The 17,897-nt window shown below is 35.9% G+C and overlaps 1 protein-coding gene across 4 annotated transcripts in view; it reads left to right on the top strand.

The window, feature by feature from the left end:
- The window catches only part of DIAPH2 (diaphanous related formin 2), a 980,408-nt gene that overhangs the window by 699,017 nt on the left and 263,494 nt on the right, over window positions 1–17,897 (top strand). For 3 of the 4 annotated variants that reach the window (XM_044235543.1, XM_044235542.1, XM_044235544.1), the window contains one exon: window positions 5,021–5,185. In XM_044235543.1, the coding sequence (XP_044091478.1) occupies window positions 5,021–5,185 (165 nt within the window). Of the gene's footprint in view, window positions 1–5,020; window positions 5,186–10,125; window positions 11,242–17,897 lie in introns of those variants that run through there. The other variant, XM_044235545.1, reaches the window with a different exon arrangement.

The following is a 17,897-nucleotide window of genomic DNA, read 5'->3' as shown; positions in this document are numbered from 1 at the left end:
TCTGGTGTGTGTGTGTTTTGTCTGTGACCTTTCTTTATCCATTTACCCATACATGGACCCTTGAGCTGTTCCCATAAATTGGCTATTGTAAATAATGCTGGAGAAACATAGGGGTGCATGTATCCCTTTAAATTAGTGTATTTTTTTTTATTTTGGCGGTAAATACCCCATAATATGATTACTGAATCATAGGGTAGTTCTATTTTTAACTTTGTGAGGAACCTCCATACAGTTTTCCACAGTGGCTGCACCATTTTGTACTCCCACCAACAGTGCAGGAGGGTTCCTGTTTCTCCATATCCTCTCCAACATTTGTTTCTTGGGTTTTTGAATTCAGCCTTTCTGACAGGCATGAGATGATATCTCATTGTAGTTTTGGTTTGTATTTCTCTGATGATGAGTTATGTTGAGCATCTTTTTATGTGTCTGTCAGCCATCTGGATGTCTTCTTTAGGGAAATGTTTGCTCATGTCTTCTGCCCATTTTTTAACTGGATTGTTTTCCAAGTTGTATAATTTGAGTATTGAGTTGTATAATTTCTTCATATATTTTGGATACTAAACCTAAGCAACCAGTTTAAATACCATCTGCAGCTAAAGATGAAAGAAAGGTGTGAGGACACTTATTTTAGGGAAGGGGAGGATGGTTAACAGGAAATTCACCATAAACAAGGGTAAAGTTTGTTAATGCACGTTGAAATCTGCAACTTAACCTTCAGTATTTCACATACCATTGATTCTCTTGTAATTTAGAGTCATACTTCTCTTCTTTATAAATGTAATTCCCCTTCTAAAAAGGTAACTTAATCTTTTCAGAGTTTTTCCTATGTTTGCTGTTTCTCACTTGGCTCAAAATAATCTATATTATCTGTCCATTCCTTAACTGGATTATTTGGTTTTTGGGTGTTGAGTTTGATAAGTTCTTTATAGATGTTGTATACTATGCCTTTATCAAATATGTCATTTGCAAATATCTTCTCCCGGTCAGAGAAAGAGAAATACCATATGATTGCACTCATACGTGGAATTTAAGAAACAAAACAAATGAACATAGTGGGGGTAGTGGGGGGAGAGGCAAACCATAAAACAGACTCTTAACTATAGAGAACACACTGAGGGTTGCTGGACGGGAGGTGGGCAGGTTTAAATGTGTATGGGTATTAAGGAGGGCACTGTGATGAGCACTAGATGGTGTATGTAAGTCATGAATCACTAAATTCTATTCCTGAAACTAATACTACACTATATTTTAACTGGAATTTAAATAAAAACTTGAAATAAAAACAAACAAATAAATAAAAATCTATGCCAAGGAGGCATATTTGGGGATGGCATATTCTGATTCCCTTCACTACATGCTAACCCTAGATGAATAAGTGCCTTCTATTTAGTTTCTACAACACTAAAATTTGATTACTGGTATTTCTCTGCCTTTTTGATAAAATTGTTACGAAGAGTATGGGACATAATGGAAGGGAATGTATGTAAATGGTACAATCCATACAAATGCAAATTAATGGTAGAATTATTTGTAATATTGTAAGCTTCTTAAGGGGCTAGATTAGGCTTTAATCAACATTACACCCATGACAATGCTTAGCATAGTACTAACCAGTGAATTTAATGGCTGCTCAAAAAAATAAAATGTCCTAAATGAAATAAAAGGATGAAAAGGAATGATGGTGTTTAGCTCTTTTTTACCTGCAGTCCCAGTTAAGATTTGTTGACTTCTTGCATCTGTAGAAGATTTCAAGTGCTGACTCGTGCCATATATCCCCTTTAACAAAATAATCACTTTGAAGGAGATAAGCAAAGGACTTGGAGATTGGGCAGCTTTCCATTTGTTATTTCTAAGATTAGCCATTCTCAGATTTTCTCACTTTGGTACACAGACAGAATTTCTGAAATTAGTTGTTGTTTTTTTTTTTTTTTCTAGGAGAACAAATTTATGAAGTTGTGTATCACTACATAGACATACTGTAGCTGGTGAAAAACTGTGATAAATGGGGAGCATTTTTTTTTCTTTTTATCTTTAGGTTTTCTCTGTGTGGTACAGATGTTGAGCCTTGTGAAAAATACAGTTTAGTACTTTGCATTGCAAATAGAGTAAAAGTAAGAGGCCTTTGATAACTTTTATGCCTAGCAAGTCTCTGGCAGGAGTCTGTTTTGTTTAGTAAGAGAGACTAGCAAGCAAAATACTCAATTTTCATTCTGTGATAGGAAATGAAGAGTATTGTCTTATTTCTGCAACTCAAACAAAATGTTTAACACTGTATTAGTAGTCAAATTTATATGGTAATAGTCTCAAATGTATATGTAGCGTTATATGAGATCCTTTGTTGGTAAATAGAAATTACCAGAAGTGCATTAATTCTTTCAGTCTATTGAGGTTAAAATAGATTTGAGGTTTGAAAAATTTAAAGATTGTTAACGGGAAGGAGGTTGTTGTGTTGCTAATGTGAATGCTGATATTTAAGTAGCATAAGAAAGAACATAGGTAGGGTCCTGTCTCACTTTTAAAATCAGTATCCAGTAAGTGTCAGCTGCAAAGTAATTTTCCTGAAATTGTCTGGAAAAAAAAAAGTGGTCTGTTTTTCTCCATTGACTTCTATTGTAAAACGAAAGCTGTGTTCCCCTCAAAAATAAATTTGGCCCCAAGTTATAATAAAACATACTGAGGAATTCAGAAAATCTTAAATATAAGATTTATAGTTTAGGAATTTTATATATTTATATTTGTAAATTTTAAGATTAATCTTAAAATCATAAAATCGATTATTTCAAAACACATTTATCAGTGTCTGATAAAGTAATACTACCATAATATATTAATACATTATAATGGACCTTACTATAGCATATCCCAAACCATGCTGTTATCCTTCTTTTATAATTCTAAGTATTTTACCTTTTTACATAATGACATTTTACTTCTGTGATCATTGATCTTTTTTAAAATTTAACTCTAATTTTTAAAGGGGGATTTGGTTTCCTTTATTCTTCATTGTTAGCCTACTTACCTTTCTCTGAAGCATTCTTACCAATTTACATTCAAAAGTTATTAGCCATGGAAGAAAGACTAGAATACTCCAAAATGTTCACAATATTTGCTTCTGAGTTATTGAAAATTTTAGTGTGTTTGTTTTTGTTTTCTAGGTCACCTAAAGAGGTTTTTTGTTTGTTTGTTTGTTTTGAGCGAGAGAGATTGGGTTGTCTGGGTGGCACAATCAGTTAAGCATCTGACTCTTGGTTTGGGCTCAGGTCATGATCTCAGGGTCCTGAGATTGAGCCCTGAGGTGGGATCTGCATTCAGTGCAGATTCTGCTTTGGATTCTCTTGGGCAGGGGAGCAGAGGGAAAGGGAGAGAAAATCATAAGCAGGCTCCACACTCAGAACCACACCACAGGGCTCCATCTCATGACCCTAAGATGATGACCTGAGCCAAAATCAAGAGTCAGAAGCTTAACCAACTGAGCTACTCAGGTACCTCTAAAGAGTTAATTTCCTGTATCTGTATCCTCTATAATCAGGAAGAAAGTACTGTAATTTATTTCTTCAGGGATAAATTTATATACAATGATACCTTTAGTCAGACACATTTACATATTTGATTCATTTATATTTTGGTGCTGGTTATCATTTTTTTGATAACATTGTAAAAACAAGGATATAATTAATTTCTAGATAAACAGCTTTTCTATAGCATACTACTCAAAGTGTATTCAGGACTGGCAGCCTCAATATCACCTGGGAACACGTTAGCAATCATAATTCTCAGGCTCCTGGGCTCAGTCCCAGCAAACAGCAGTCTGGGTTTTAGCAAGCCCTTTAAGTGATTAAGGTTCTAGCACTATACCAGAACTCTCCACCTCTTTCCCATCTCCCTTTCTCCCTCTTCCTTTCTCTTCATACCTCCCTCTTGCCTTCTCTCCTCCTCTCTCCCTCTCCTTGCCCTCTTCATGTAGAATAAGCATGCATGTGTGTGTGTGTGTGTACACACACACACACACAGCCTATATATAGAATTCACTGTAACCTCTCTCTAAATAGAATATGTGTATTTAAAAAAATATTTTTTTCTAAGTTTTTTTGTTGTTTGTTTCTGCCCTAGCTTGTTCATTAAAAGATAACTGAGGCAGTTTTCTGGTATTTGTATTTATATGCCTTCACTTAGCAAACATGTTTTATATGTTTATAAATTAGATAGTTTTTATTTTAAGATTATGTTTATTTAGTTCATGAGAGACAGAGAGAAAGAGAGGCACAGGCAGAGAGAAAAGAGTTTCCCCACTGAGCAGGGATCCCAAAGCGGAACTCTATCCCAGGACCCTGGGATCATGACCTGAGCTGAAGGTAGTTGCTTAACCATCTGAGCCACCAAGGCATCCAAAAGATAACTGAGGCAGCTTTCTGGTATTTGTACTTATATGCTTTCATTTAGTAAACATGTTTCACATGGTTAAACATTAGATAGTTCTGCCTAATTTACAGATTTCTAGAACTCATTAACCAAAATAATGACTCTAGCAAGTTATCATAGACTGAATTGTGTCCCTGCAAAAATTCCTCTGTTGAAGCCCTAACCCCCAAAATCTCAGAATGTGACTGACTGTATTTAGAGATAGGGTTTTAAAGAGACAGTTAAGTTAAAATGAGGTCCTTAGGGTGTACCCTACTCCAATATGACTAGTATCCTCATAAGAAGAGGACATGAGGACACAAACACAGGCAGAGGGACCAACATGTGAGGATATAGTGAGAAGGTGGCCATCTATAAGCTAAGGAGATTGGCTACAGAAGAAACCAAACTTATCAACACCTTGATATTGAATGTCTGGCTTCCAGAATTGTAAGAAAATACATTTCTGTTATCTAAGCTACCCAGTCTGTGGTATTTTTTTTATGACAATCATTGCAAATTAATACATAAGTATTTATAAAAATGATGGTATACTTCAATCTTAATATCTGGTGATTGCCTTTAAGGTACTATTGGGTCATGTTCCTTAACAGAAAGCTACAGCTTTACAAAGAGTGCCAGAGACCAGTATGAAAAACTGTTCACCATGCACAATAACATGCTAAAGCTCTATGAGAATCTTGGAGAATACTTTATTTTTGACTCTAAGACAGTGAGCATCGAAGAGTTCTTTGGTGATCTCAGCAATTTCCGAACTTTGTTTCTGGTGAGTAATACATCCTAAAGGATTGCAAGTCCTGTTGCTTGTGTTTTTTTAAATAGTCTCTTCTATTAGCATTTTATGTACCTATTGATCATATTGACTTCATGTTATAGGCCTTTAGCAGGAATTGACATATTTTATATCTGTGACATAGATAAAAATGGTTGGCTGGCTTAATATATAATGGAGACTTAAATGAATTATCTTCAACTTTAGATATATATGGGAATTTCTCTACTGAAATTTTGTAAGAATGAATGAATTGGTACTTAAATTATGTTAATTTCTATATAGCATAGTATTGTAATTTGACCTAGCTTAAAAATTAATATCTAAAGTAATCTTTTACTTAATACATTAAAATGCTATGATTTGTGAGCAAGTTTTTTTGTCATAGTCTTTATAAGAAATCAGCTCTACATTAGACTATATAAATGACCTGTAATATTCACATTTTCTTTCATAATGTAGGCTCCTGTTTCAAACTATAACTCTTGGGGATAACAGGAAATACTAGCATTAGTTAGAGATGGGTGGTCAGGGTGCCAGTTATGAAGCTAGAGGGAAGTAAAAGCTTTACTGTATAAATGTTGTGGAAGTAGTTCTCTGCATCTAGTGAAAAAGGAGAAGAGCACAAACTCTGATTATGATAGTGGTAGATATGTGTAATAGTTGATACCAAATAAGTAAGGTTTCATGTATTTTAAAGAAGAAATTCTAGCAATTATCCCCAACAGGAAGATCAATTAGCAAACAAATTCATTGCAGTTTGAGATACGTTTCTATTCCCAAAGCAGTTATTTGCTAAAAAAGGCTTGCTCTATTAATTGAGTATGTTGTGCCATGAAATTGGATTGGGGTATGACTTGCATAGTCTGTGAAATACAGATATTTTTGTGGAAAGCATTTGCTTTTATCTACTGAGCTGGGACATATAACCCAGAGCACATCCTATTTTTGGTGATAGAAGCTTAAAAAAGCTTTCATAAATATGATCATTTGTCTCTTTTTTTTTCTGAGAATTTTAGCTTATTTTGGTCTCTGGTCTTTACCCCCTTAATAGACACACATATTTAACTTTTTAGCTGGCCAGTAAGTCGTAAAATATGTTCTGGCAATGACTCACCCAACTATTTTCAAAACTTAAAAGCTGTAAGTATGACATGAACCTGTGCATACCTACATTATATCTACTTGGACTATTTTCAAGAAGAAAACAAATATGTTGAAAAGGAATGGAGATTAGAAAATACACTTCAGTTGACACACGGAAAAGATAAATCCAATAAATTATTTTGTAACATCAGTGTGGGTAACTGGATGTAATTATAGTTAATATCGTCAATCTCCTATTAAAAAGTACCTTGTTTTAGTGGATTGGATGTGAAAACACTGTCACATTAGTGGCCCTCACCTCCCTGATGCAGTCATAGAATAGAATTTGATGTGCTCCCATTTTATAGCATCTGTTTAAGGACAGTTCCTGTATTGCAGCCTGTTGCTTAGAAATCTTGCTAAAAACTAGAATTAGAATTGTATTACTTCTCAATCAAAAGGTTTTTTTTGTTTGTTTTTTGGTGGTGGTTTTTTTGTTTGTTTGTTTTTTGTTTTAACTAAAATGAAGTGATTTTACTCCTGATCTCTAAGAATTTATTCCTCTTTAGAAGTCTGTGAGCCAAAGAATTGCAGAGAGTCATGTGAATTACATACATAAATAGGATATATTTGTCTACTGACTTCACTGTATGTATAGCTTGAGTACAGGAAAGTATTTTGTCACAAATTATTCTCATTGTAAGTAAGTTGACATTCTGAAGTCCATTTTCATGTACATTTATGTTAATTTCTTTAGACCCTGCTAAGATTGATTTTAAAGATTTCAAAATAGGTAACTATTTCCTATAATGTATCCTGGTCAGCTACTGCCCTTTGCCTTTCAGAACACTATTACTATCATTTTTATCTGCAAATCATTATTGACTTGCTGGCATGAGAGCCAAGTGTGCAGCTTATTAGTTGTTTTGAAGTTGGGTCGGTTAGGTAACCTCTCTGGGCATCAGTTCCCTCATTTATAAAATACAGGTGATAATTCCTGACATACCTTTCTCAACACTATGTGAAAACACCTCATAACCTATGCAATGTGGATGGAGAATATTATTAGTCATATTCTACCCATCCATTTGATGATTATTTATTGAGAACTGTTTTGATTTTGGTAATGCTCTAGTCCAGAGATAAAAGGAAAATAATAGTCTCTCTCTATGAATGAAAAGAGACAGGTAAGTAAATACAATGTAATTTGATAGTGCTGCCTTAGGAGTATCAAGGTGCTATAGTAATGCAAGGGAAGAACTGCCTAACCGTGCCTGAGCTGGCCTGAGGAGCCTTCACAGAGAAAGTGACATTTGGGCAGTCTGGAAAAACCCATAGGTGTTTGACAAGTAGATTTTGACAAGCAGATTTAAAGCTTTTACACCTTACCTATAATAAGCTGAACACTCCTAAATCAACATCACCAACTTCAATCAATCATGTTCACCATGTTCCTGTTTCATAGTGAACATGAAATGATTTCACTCTCCCAGGAGAGGAAAGAACCCAGAAAGAGAGACAAAAATTGTGATCGCCAAAAGTTCCCATTTTCTTAGTGTTTTCTGTATTTGGCCTCAGGGTTCCTACTGCTAAAAGCATATTGGACTGTACATGGAAACAATAAAATACCAGTATTGCTGAGAAGAAAATAAGAGTTCTGATTCATATGCTACCAAAAATTAATTCCAGACGAGCTGAGTTTCATCCTGGGAGATCTATTTGGCATGTGCAGCATAAACAAAATGCACATAGCAAAAAATCTTTCTCAGAGAGATACCATCTAAAGGATGGAGAAAATGGAATTAAACAAATGACATTATGGATTAAGACCTTTTTCAAAATAAGCACATTCAAATTAATGGAAGCAAAATTGGGTAATCTCTGTGAGATGGTGCTATATTAATTATTAATATCATTCATGTTATTTGTTACTCAATTGAGGATGTTAAACATATTCAAGATGCTTGTCCTGTATATTAGCATGAAGATATATGTAATTGGAAACATTTCTAAATTCAGAATTAAGTCTCTCTTTCTAGTTAGTTTCCCGACATCATCAGAGTTAAAAAAAAATGTTATGATACATTCAAGATTAATTAATAATCCCTAAATTTATGTTGAATATTTTGTAGAAGAAAATAAAATTCCACATTTATAAAAGGTTTAGACCTCTTTTTTTGCTTATTCTTCTTTATGCTTCAGTTAGTTCAAATAGTTGGCTACAGTCTTTTTCCTTTCGAAATACTTTGAATAGAATATCCAAAATCAATGAACCTTATGTTTCACTGCCATGCAGTACCTTGCTTAGGCATAAAAATTAATTTCATCTATTGGGAAAGTGTTTGAGGCAAGTATTATATTTCAGTAACCTTCATAGCTCCAAATAAATTACAGAAAATATTTATTTTGTCTTTTAAATCTGGCAGTTTCCTATGAATTCTGTATGTTTTTGTTTTATTTTTTAAAGACCAATATGTTACCCAGGCACACAATTTATTTTTGTTTTGTGTATGTTCTCTTTCTATATCTTATACATTGGACATAAAGGCAAAAAAGGCTTTATAGAATTAATAGATTCATTTACATAACTTAAGAAAACCTTATTGTTACTATTAATCATGCTGGAAGATTTCCCCTCAACAAAATAAGTATTTGCTGCTATTCATTTGATAAATAAACTTTAACATTTTTTAATCAGAATTTCTTCTAACAATTTTTGAATAGCTCTTAGATGAATATTAAAATGATTAAGTCTTAGGAGGCTAAGTGATAGCTGCATTTATATCATCATTCAGTCTTCTTGCTTCTATCTCCTAAATGTCTTACAATCCATTCATTTCTTTCAAGCCCACTGATGCTATTTCATTCTGGGCCTCTACTGTCTCTCAGCTAGACTATTACAATGATGTTCTTGATTGGTATCTGTGTCTGCTTCTCTTTTACTTCTAATCCATTTGCCACATTAAAGTCAGAATAAAACTGAAAACAAAACAAAGAAGACAGTGTTACTTTCCAGACTTAAAATTCTTAATGAATTCTCTGTAGCCTCAGGATGAAATCTAAATTGTTTAAAATCAAAGTGGCTTCTAAAATCAAAAGAAGTATGGTTGCTTATAGACCAGACCATCTAGACTTGGCTGACTGAGCCATAATCACTTAATGTGAATTATCCTCCCAGGCTGGCCGAAGGTGAAGTATGAAAGTGGAAGCAGCAAAAGAAGACAACACCAAGTGTCTAAGGGGACCTGAGCCTCTTAGAACAGAGAGAAACTTTGGGAGCACAGTATTAAAACTAAATGAAGGCTTAAAGGCAAATGTGTGACTGTCATTATGCCGTAGTTGTTCCCATAGCTAGTATGGCATGGGGAGTTATAAAACTGAGGTTATTCTTTTTTTTTTTTAATTTATTTTTTATAAACATATAATGTATTTTTATCCCCAGGAGTACAGGTCTGTGAATTGCCAGGTTTACACATTTCACAGCACTCACCATAGCACATACCCTCCCCAATGTCCATAACCCTACCCCCCTCTCCTACACCCCCTCCCCCCAGCAACCCTCAAAAACTGAGGTTATTCTTATCTTAATTCTCATTTAGGGGTGATCTTCCTTCTATCTTAAGTAATTGTCCTTTCAAAATCTAAGCTTGCATGAGAGCTATGTACCTTTGTTGGTTGATGGAGATATTTAATTTTGAGAAGCTCTCATTTCTCTCAAGTCATCTTCCTCTTTATAAGGCCTCAATCATGTCTAAATCCAAAATATAATTGAAAGTGAACACCTGTAGTTCGTTAGACCCAAAAGACTAAACTGATATATACAGAACATTTTTATTCTTTCATTACAGGAAATTTGCCTTTAAAGGAATGAGGATGAAATTTTGCATAAAAAGATTGTGTATATATAATCTCTGATCCAAGAAGACTAAGTTATTTCGACACATTTTTAAAGCTTCAGTTTACAAAGTACTTGACATTTAAAGGAAATTTTAGTGTGGTATTACAGAAATGGTGGATTTACATACGAAACCAAATATATTCTTTAATAAAGGAGAGTAATCAGTAATATAAACTCTGTTATCTAAAGTTCCATCGTCCAAAATCTCTGTTAGATGCCTCATAATTTGATGTATCTTTGTTTTGCCAATATAATGATAATTAATAATTGTAAAGATACTTTTGAGAAACTCCAAAAAGCCTGATGTGCCTCTTGAATAGTATAGCTTTATTTGTAAGCTAAGTATCTCCAGGCCTCAGCAGCTGTGAGTCCAGATGGCGGTCACATCAGTAACAATAATCCGGACATCCCAAATTCTCTCTTCTTTACCTCTGCTGGCAGGACTCAAGCTCCCTGCGAAGTTTCCACTCCAACAAGTACATCAGGAGTCATCTTATATGGGCTCAGAAGATGTTAGCTATAGTTATGACTTGACATTTGCCCACAAATATTTGAGTGCCTGCTAGTCTAGGATGATGGGAATGTAGCAGTGAACAAAATAGGCAAGTCCTATTGGATGGTCCAGTCCTGCTTCCACTCTGGCTCCCCTCTGCCTTTTGCTGGCAAACCTGTATGGGGCTGCCCTCAGTGAAAATCCATCTGGACCAAGGTTGCAGTCAGAGATATTGCTCCAGTTTGCCACCAGTCCTGGTAGTACCATAGTGGTGGTATGCTCAGTGCAAAGTTAACTGTGTTCACAGCACACTTCATAAAAACAGTTCCTTTTGCTTTTCTTCTAATCCCTTTCCCCTTGAAGGCTTAAAAAGTTTTCAAGTCCTAGAGACCTCAAAGCAATCCCAAATCCATAAGCCCTTCCATTCCCCTCCATCCTTCCTTTTGTTCTGTCACATAGGGATGTATGTAACTTCTCCTAGAAGCCAGGGACAAATAACCAGCATAAATCCTTTCATGCAAATGGACCCTAAGGGCCCACCAACTACCTCTCTTTAATCACACACACACACACACACACACACACCCCTTTGAGTTCAACTGGGACCACCTTATCTATGTAGCCTTAGGGTTATTTTGATCTGTTGCAACTCTTTGAAAATAGGCAATTCATATAAAATATATGGTAACTCTGTTAAGCAGAACTTTTGACCAGAATTCATCATATTCCTCATTCACCAGCTGTGACAGAGGACAGACTTTACTGTATTATACAGGCATCATTAATTTTTTTTTTTTGGAAAAATATACCACCTATCAACTGTTGTATTCTGTTTGTCTACTTTCTTTGGGCCAGGAGTAGATGTCCATGTCCTATTTTTCTTATGTAATTGTTCCTTGTATAAAAAAACTAAATATATCATGAGGAACTAAAGGAATATATAATAAAGCAATATGTAATAATGGCATATGTGGTTTAAAGAGAACCACTTTAGAATAATATTGTAAACATTTAAAATATCATAAATGTTTCTAAAATATTTCTAAAAAGTTGTCAGAATTGCTTATGGCAAGATGAATATTGTCCTTTAAAAATCTAAGACAATGTCTTAGCTAACACTGGAAATATTAACAAAGTCAGTTTAATACCTTCTTTTCTTATTAAAGGTCTAGTAAGAACTAGAACCAGGAAACAAAATGCTTTTGCTTTAGTTCTAGCAACACCTCACATAGAATTTTTCAAGGAAGTGTTTCTCATAAACAAGTTATTATTGAATTATGTCCAAACATCAGGAAGTAGGAAAGTTATAAAATGAGCAGTAGAGTATACAAACTGACCTTTTCCATAGGCCTTGAGAATGGCCAAAGCTATTAATAATTACAACCTGAGCCAAAAGATCCCAAAAGCCAATTCTACTGGTACCACCAGTTTGTCTTCATTCTGCTTCATCCTTATTTATCTATTTGCTAATGATAATTTTATTAGAAAAGATGTCCTAGCCCCTGTACAAGGTAGTTGGAGGCAGGACTCTCCCTGGAATCCTGTCCATGGAGATCCTTTTGCCTCATCTGCCCACTTCCTCTTCTTCTCCCCTACCTTCACTACTTCCCCAATTACTTTACCAACTGTCCAAGAGGATTTTTACCCTAGTGCTCCCATTTTGGCCTAGATAACCCTTCAGTGTGCTTTCATATCCTGTAATGTGTTCATTACCATATCTCAGTCTTCACCATAAATTAGCCTACTCTAGATCAAACACAGGGCTGATCACTAACAACATATCTGAGTGACAGTGAATTAATACAATGAGTGAACCAAAGTACTAAAGATGAAAAATTAAAATGTTGGCTCCTCAGAGCTTATATTCTAATGGGAAAGACTGTCAAATGAACAAATACTAATAATGAAATGTGATACATGTACACAAAGAGCTCGTGAGCACAGAAGAGAGAGTCATTTATTCTGATTTAAGGAAGGCTTTGAAGAGGAAGTGACATATGAACTGGGTCATCATTATTTTTGCTACTATATGGCCTTTCACATTTAATCTTTACCCTTTTCTTCTTCCCCACCTTGTTTGGTGTTTGTTTGTGGTGGTAAATATATATTGTTTTCTAGTTTTCCATGCTGAGTTTAGAGTGGAAAAACAGCTATTTCATTTCTGGGGAAGCAGCTATCAGGTCATTATTATTATCTACAGGTTATCCATCATATGCTTGGACAAACAGTAACCAAGCTTCCCTTACTTCTTAACTACTGACAGCTGTCCCGAGCAATAGACTAATTGATGCAGATTATCTAGGGTAACAACCGTTGCTTAAAGACTGACTTGTCTGGTGTGACTTTAGGACAGTCATAATGACCCAGGAATGATTTTGACCCCCTGGGAGACATTTGGGAAGGTCTAGAGACAATTTTGTCTATCATAACCAAGGAGGAGGCACAGCTGGCATTAAGTGGGTGAAGCCAGGAATGCTGCTAAACACCTTACAATGTATGTAGAGCCCCCACAATGAAGAAATATCTGGTCCAAAATGTCAATAGTGCCAAGGTTGAGAAACTCTCCTTAAGGGTTGTCTGCTGAAGATTTTTTTTTTAAATTTTCATTTGGAAAACAATGTGAGATGATTTGAATTAGTAAGCAAAATTTATACTGGATAACACATAACACTTAATAACACATCTATTTGTCATATCAACTTAATATTTTAGTGATAATTTCACTTGTCAAGTTGAATGCTGTAAGGTGTGTTTTAGTTACTAATATTTTCTGTATCATTAAAAGATGCCCTGGTTCATATGGCCCGTAAAATTTTTAAATCATTTGTGTAAATTGTATGAAAATTTTAAAGTGTAGGCAAAAAAGAAAAAAAAATCAAACAAAACTCTCTTTCCCAAAGATAAGTAATATTAATACCTTGGCATGTAGCTTTCCAGCCATTTCTCTGTGCATGTACCTGTATGTTTAGATTTTTATGAGACTGATTTTTAATATATTTCTCTTGAAATAATAACAAAAGGTCTTGTGAAAATTTAAACTCTAAAATTTGTATTTACTGGTAAAATATTAGTAGCTTATGCCTGTATGGATGTGACCATCAGCATTTAGTGGATGATACCATTGGTTATGTCTTCAGTTGTGATTAAAAATGTTAAGTGACACATTTCTTGACTTTTTTTTCAAAATATCTGGTCTTTGGTACCATGCTACCAATCACTGACTCTTGGAAGCTGCCTATAAATAGATCAAAAGAAGGAATCTCTCTTTCTCTTTTCCTTTTCTGTATAATACCCTCATCAAACTTCCCTGTGGCAAGGGGCCTTAAATTTGTAATTGGTGAATTGCCACTTGGGCTCACTTACACTAGTGTTTCACAAGCATTCTGCTGCATATTTAGATTTAAGAAGTATCATTTACCTCAACTAGGCTGTCTTCTAAGTTGAAAAATGCCATTTGTTTGTTAATTATATAAAGGCTCATAATTTAATCACAAAAGCTTTAACAAAAGTAGTATTATGATTATCAATTAGTACAAGTGTTCTTCCAAATATATATATATTTCCTTTTGTTTTCTTTCATTCTCTCCTTAAACCAAAATTCAAAGTCATAGAGTAGTATCTTAAACCTGTTTTCTTGAAGATCTGACCCATTAGAATCCTGATCGTGAAATGGTTCCTATTTTTGTTCATATACCTGTTTTGATTTCAAGTGTTTGGTCTCATGATAATCAGAATTTCCTTATATTCTTGATGGGGCTTGTGGGAAAATCAGACATTACATGGTATTCCTCAAAACCTTGGAAATAGACCAGTTATCCCTTCAAATCTTGGCATTTTGAAATAGAAGATGTTCAAAGTTCCTTATCCTCAAGATCTTAGAAATTCTGTGTTCAATTAATGGATTACTAACCATTATATAATGGTTTAGTTTAAGTCATTTTTTTCAGATTTCATTAATAATGCACAAAAGAGCCAAACTTGCTTATACTGGAGATGTTATTATATAATCTTGAGATGAGAGATATGGATTGATATCCCCAACAAATTGGAAACTTTTATGTTGAGGTTTCATTCTTTTTAGTGTTAATAAACCATCCTCCTTCATCAGATGCCATCTGTAAGAAAGTATTTGCCCAAGTACTTGCTCCTTAGTTTATAATTTAAGATTTATAATAAAAAAATCAATTTAAGAATAAGCCTCTTTATTATATCATAATCATGTGGTCTTTTTTTCATATTGTACTAAAAGTCTAAAGCATAAAATATTTTCATGGAAGTATACTTTCATCACATTGGCACATTATTTAGGCAAAATCTGTTTATAGGTAATCCTTCAGGTAATAGCCTTTAAGGCATAGGCCACATTCATTTATAACTATCACTGTAACTGCTTATGTATGTAGATCATTGCTTAAGTATTTCTGCACACACCTGAAAGTAATTGCTTTAACTTCGCTTTTAAACAGACTAGCATGTTTTGCTGTTTGCTCTTTTTCATAGTCTATCACATATTTTCGGCTACTAAGTAACAGAAAGCATAACTAAAAGAATACGGTTTTACTCTCACATATCAAAAGAAATGTGGAGGTAAGGCACTTATAGGATTGGTTAATTCAGTAGGTTAGTGATATCACTTAGGACCTGAGGTTTTCCAAATATTTCTGTTCTGACATCCCTGGCATGTTGGGTCATGGTTGAAAAACGGCTGTAGTTGTCCCAGTCATCACATGCAAATAAAGTAATACCTAAAAAAGAAGAGGGTGTTGTTGCCTTCCATGAAGCTTTTTATTTTTTTTAATTAAAGAGAAAAACTTTCTTCGAAGGCTTTCTGCATATTTTTCCTTTGAAGTCTGCTGTCCAGGATTGAATTACATGCCCATCTCTAAACTAATCTCTGTCAAGAAGAATCTTGAATTAATCTTGATTCATTTCTGGGATAGGGGCAAGACCCCTTCCCTGAGCATGAGACTATGCAAACTGAGCAACCAAACCAACCCAGGGTTCTTCCAGCAAGTAAAAAGGTTGACGTTGGATGGATTAGAGCAGAGAACTAACAGTATCTACAAAATACACAACACAAAAGTACATTGCTCAATACTGAATTGTCAGAAGTTCCAAATTGTCAAAATACAAATGAGTATATATTTATTTGTGAAATGTGTGCTTTTGTTCATTTAAGTGTGTGTGTGTGTGTGTATATATATATATATATATATATATATATTTTTTTTTTTTTTTAAATCATGGGGAAGAGCTACAATGGTGGAGTACTAGGAGGACCCTTGGCTTGCCTCCGCCCTCGAACACAGCTAGATAAATATTACATCATTCTGAATAGCCAAGAAATCAGTTTGAAGACTAACAGAACAAACTGTACAGCTAGAGGGAGAGAAGAGGCCATATCATGGAAAGTAGGAGGTGCCGAGATGTGTGGGGGTTGATAAAGATGGTGGATGCTGCAGAGGGGAGGGAGTCCTAGTCACGGAGAGAGAGCACAAAGGGGATTGCACAAGGAAATCACTTCCCCAGCCATTGACTGGGAAAATGAGAAGGGCTGATGTTCAAATTTTTTCAACCAAGGGGCCTCAAAGACTGGAGTTTTAGGGGTCTGAGGCATACCTAGTATGGAACCTGGTGGCTGCTACAGTGCTTCTGTGGAGAAGAAAGGCAGAGGGCCCAATAGCAGCCTACACAAACTAAAAGTGCCTTAGGACACACTGGAAGAGATAGATCCCCCTTCCTGGAATGCATCTGGTAGAGGTGACATTGCCTGTCTAGGGATAAAAGAGCCTGCTGGTGCCATTACACTCCCATGCCCCTCAGCATCATGTAGAGACACATAATGAGGGCAGCTACCCTGGGCACGGGCTCTTTGCTGCACTTTACTCCAATATCCATGCCCCTGTGCTTTGGTGCCACTGCCTTCTGGAACAAACCTGCATCAGTCCCAGCACAGTGAGACCTGACCTCAGAGGACCAGTGTGGGACCCTGAAGTTTGGAGTTTTAAAACTCAGCCAGCCTGCCTGAGATAGAACACAGGTGCACTGTGTTGCCAGGTGGGCAGATGACCAGGACGCAGACAGGGTGAAGGCAGGGATCTGAGGGATTCCTAGGAGGCACAAGGGGAGAGTGTTCACTCTTCTGGGAGGGCTTCCCTGGACGAAAGTGGGTGCAAACCCCCCTCTCTGGTACCAGAGGGGGCTGGTGCCATTTGTCTCCCCTGTCCCCCAGCATAAACTAACTTCAGTAACTGGCACAGGGCCAGTAGTGGCAGCCTATACTGCTTACAGCAAGCCCCAGCCCCCCACACTCTGCAGGTGCTGCTTTTATTTGTCAAGTGTGCCTGAGAAACAGAACAATGGGCCCCTCCCCCAGAAGACTAACACAAACCCACACACCATGTCTACTGACCATAGAGTTCTGCAAAGCTTCAGCACTACTGGAAGTAGCACCAGATCTCTTTTAGCAGGCAGACCAGAGCACACCTAGTTAATACTTCCCACACTTTGACCAAGGTCCAAACACGCCCCACTGTGGGCAAAGAGAAACTCTGCAGAGCACTGACCTGAGGGAAAGAGCAGCCAAAACACAGTGGCAGAGTGCACACACAGAACGCACACACACAAGACACTTCCTGAAGTGCCGGGCCCTGGACAGTGTAGGACCTCTTCTTAATAAAGTCATTACTCTCAGGAGCAGAAAACTTAACAGGCTTTCCTAACACAGAGAAGAAGACAGAGACCTAGACAAAAGGCCAAGATGGAGGAGTTCATCCCAGAAGAAAGAACAAGAAAAGGTCATGGCTAAGGATCTAATCAAAACAGATAGAAGTATTATGCATGATCCAGAATTTAAAGCAACAGTCATAAAGATACTAGCTGGACTTGAGAAGAGCACAGAAGACACCAGGGGGCCCCTTACAGGAAAGACAAAAGACCTAAAAACTAGTCAGCCTAAAATAAAAGATGCTGTAACTGAGATACAAAACCAACTGGATATATTGCCCACAAGGATGGAAGAAGAGGAACAAGTAAGTGATACATAAAATAAAACTGTGAAAAGTAATGAAGCTGGAAAGAAGAGAGAAAAAAATGTGGGATCACAAATGTGAGCATAGGTACTCAGTGACTTCATTAAGCATAATAATATTCTTACCAAAGGAGTGCCAGAAGAAAAAGAGAGGGGAAAGGGGAAGAAGGTTATTTGAGGAAATTATAGTGATAAACTT

Source organism: Neovison vison, chromosome X (assembly GCF_020171115.1).
Source record: "Neovison vison isolate M4711 chromosome X, ASM_NN_V1, whole genome shotgun sequence".
NCBI classification, from domain to species: Eukaryota; Metazoa; Chordata; class Mammalia; order Carnivora; family Mustelidae; genus Neogale; species Neogale vison.
This window is presented reverse-complemented; position numbering and strand designations above follow the sequence as displayed.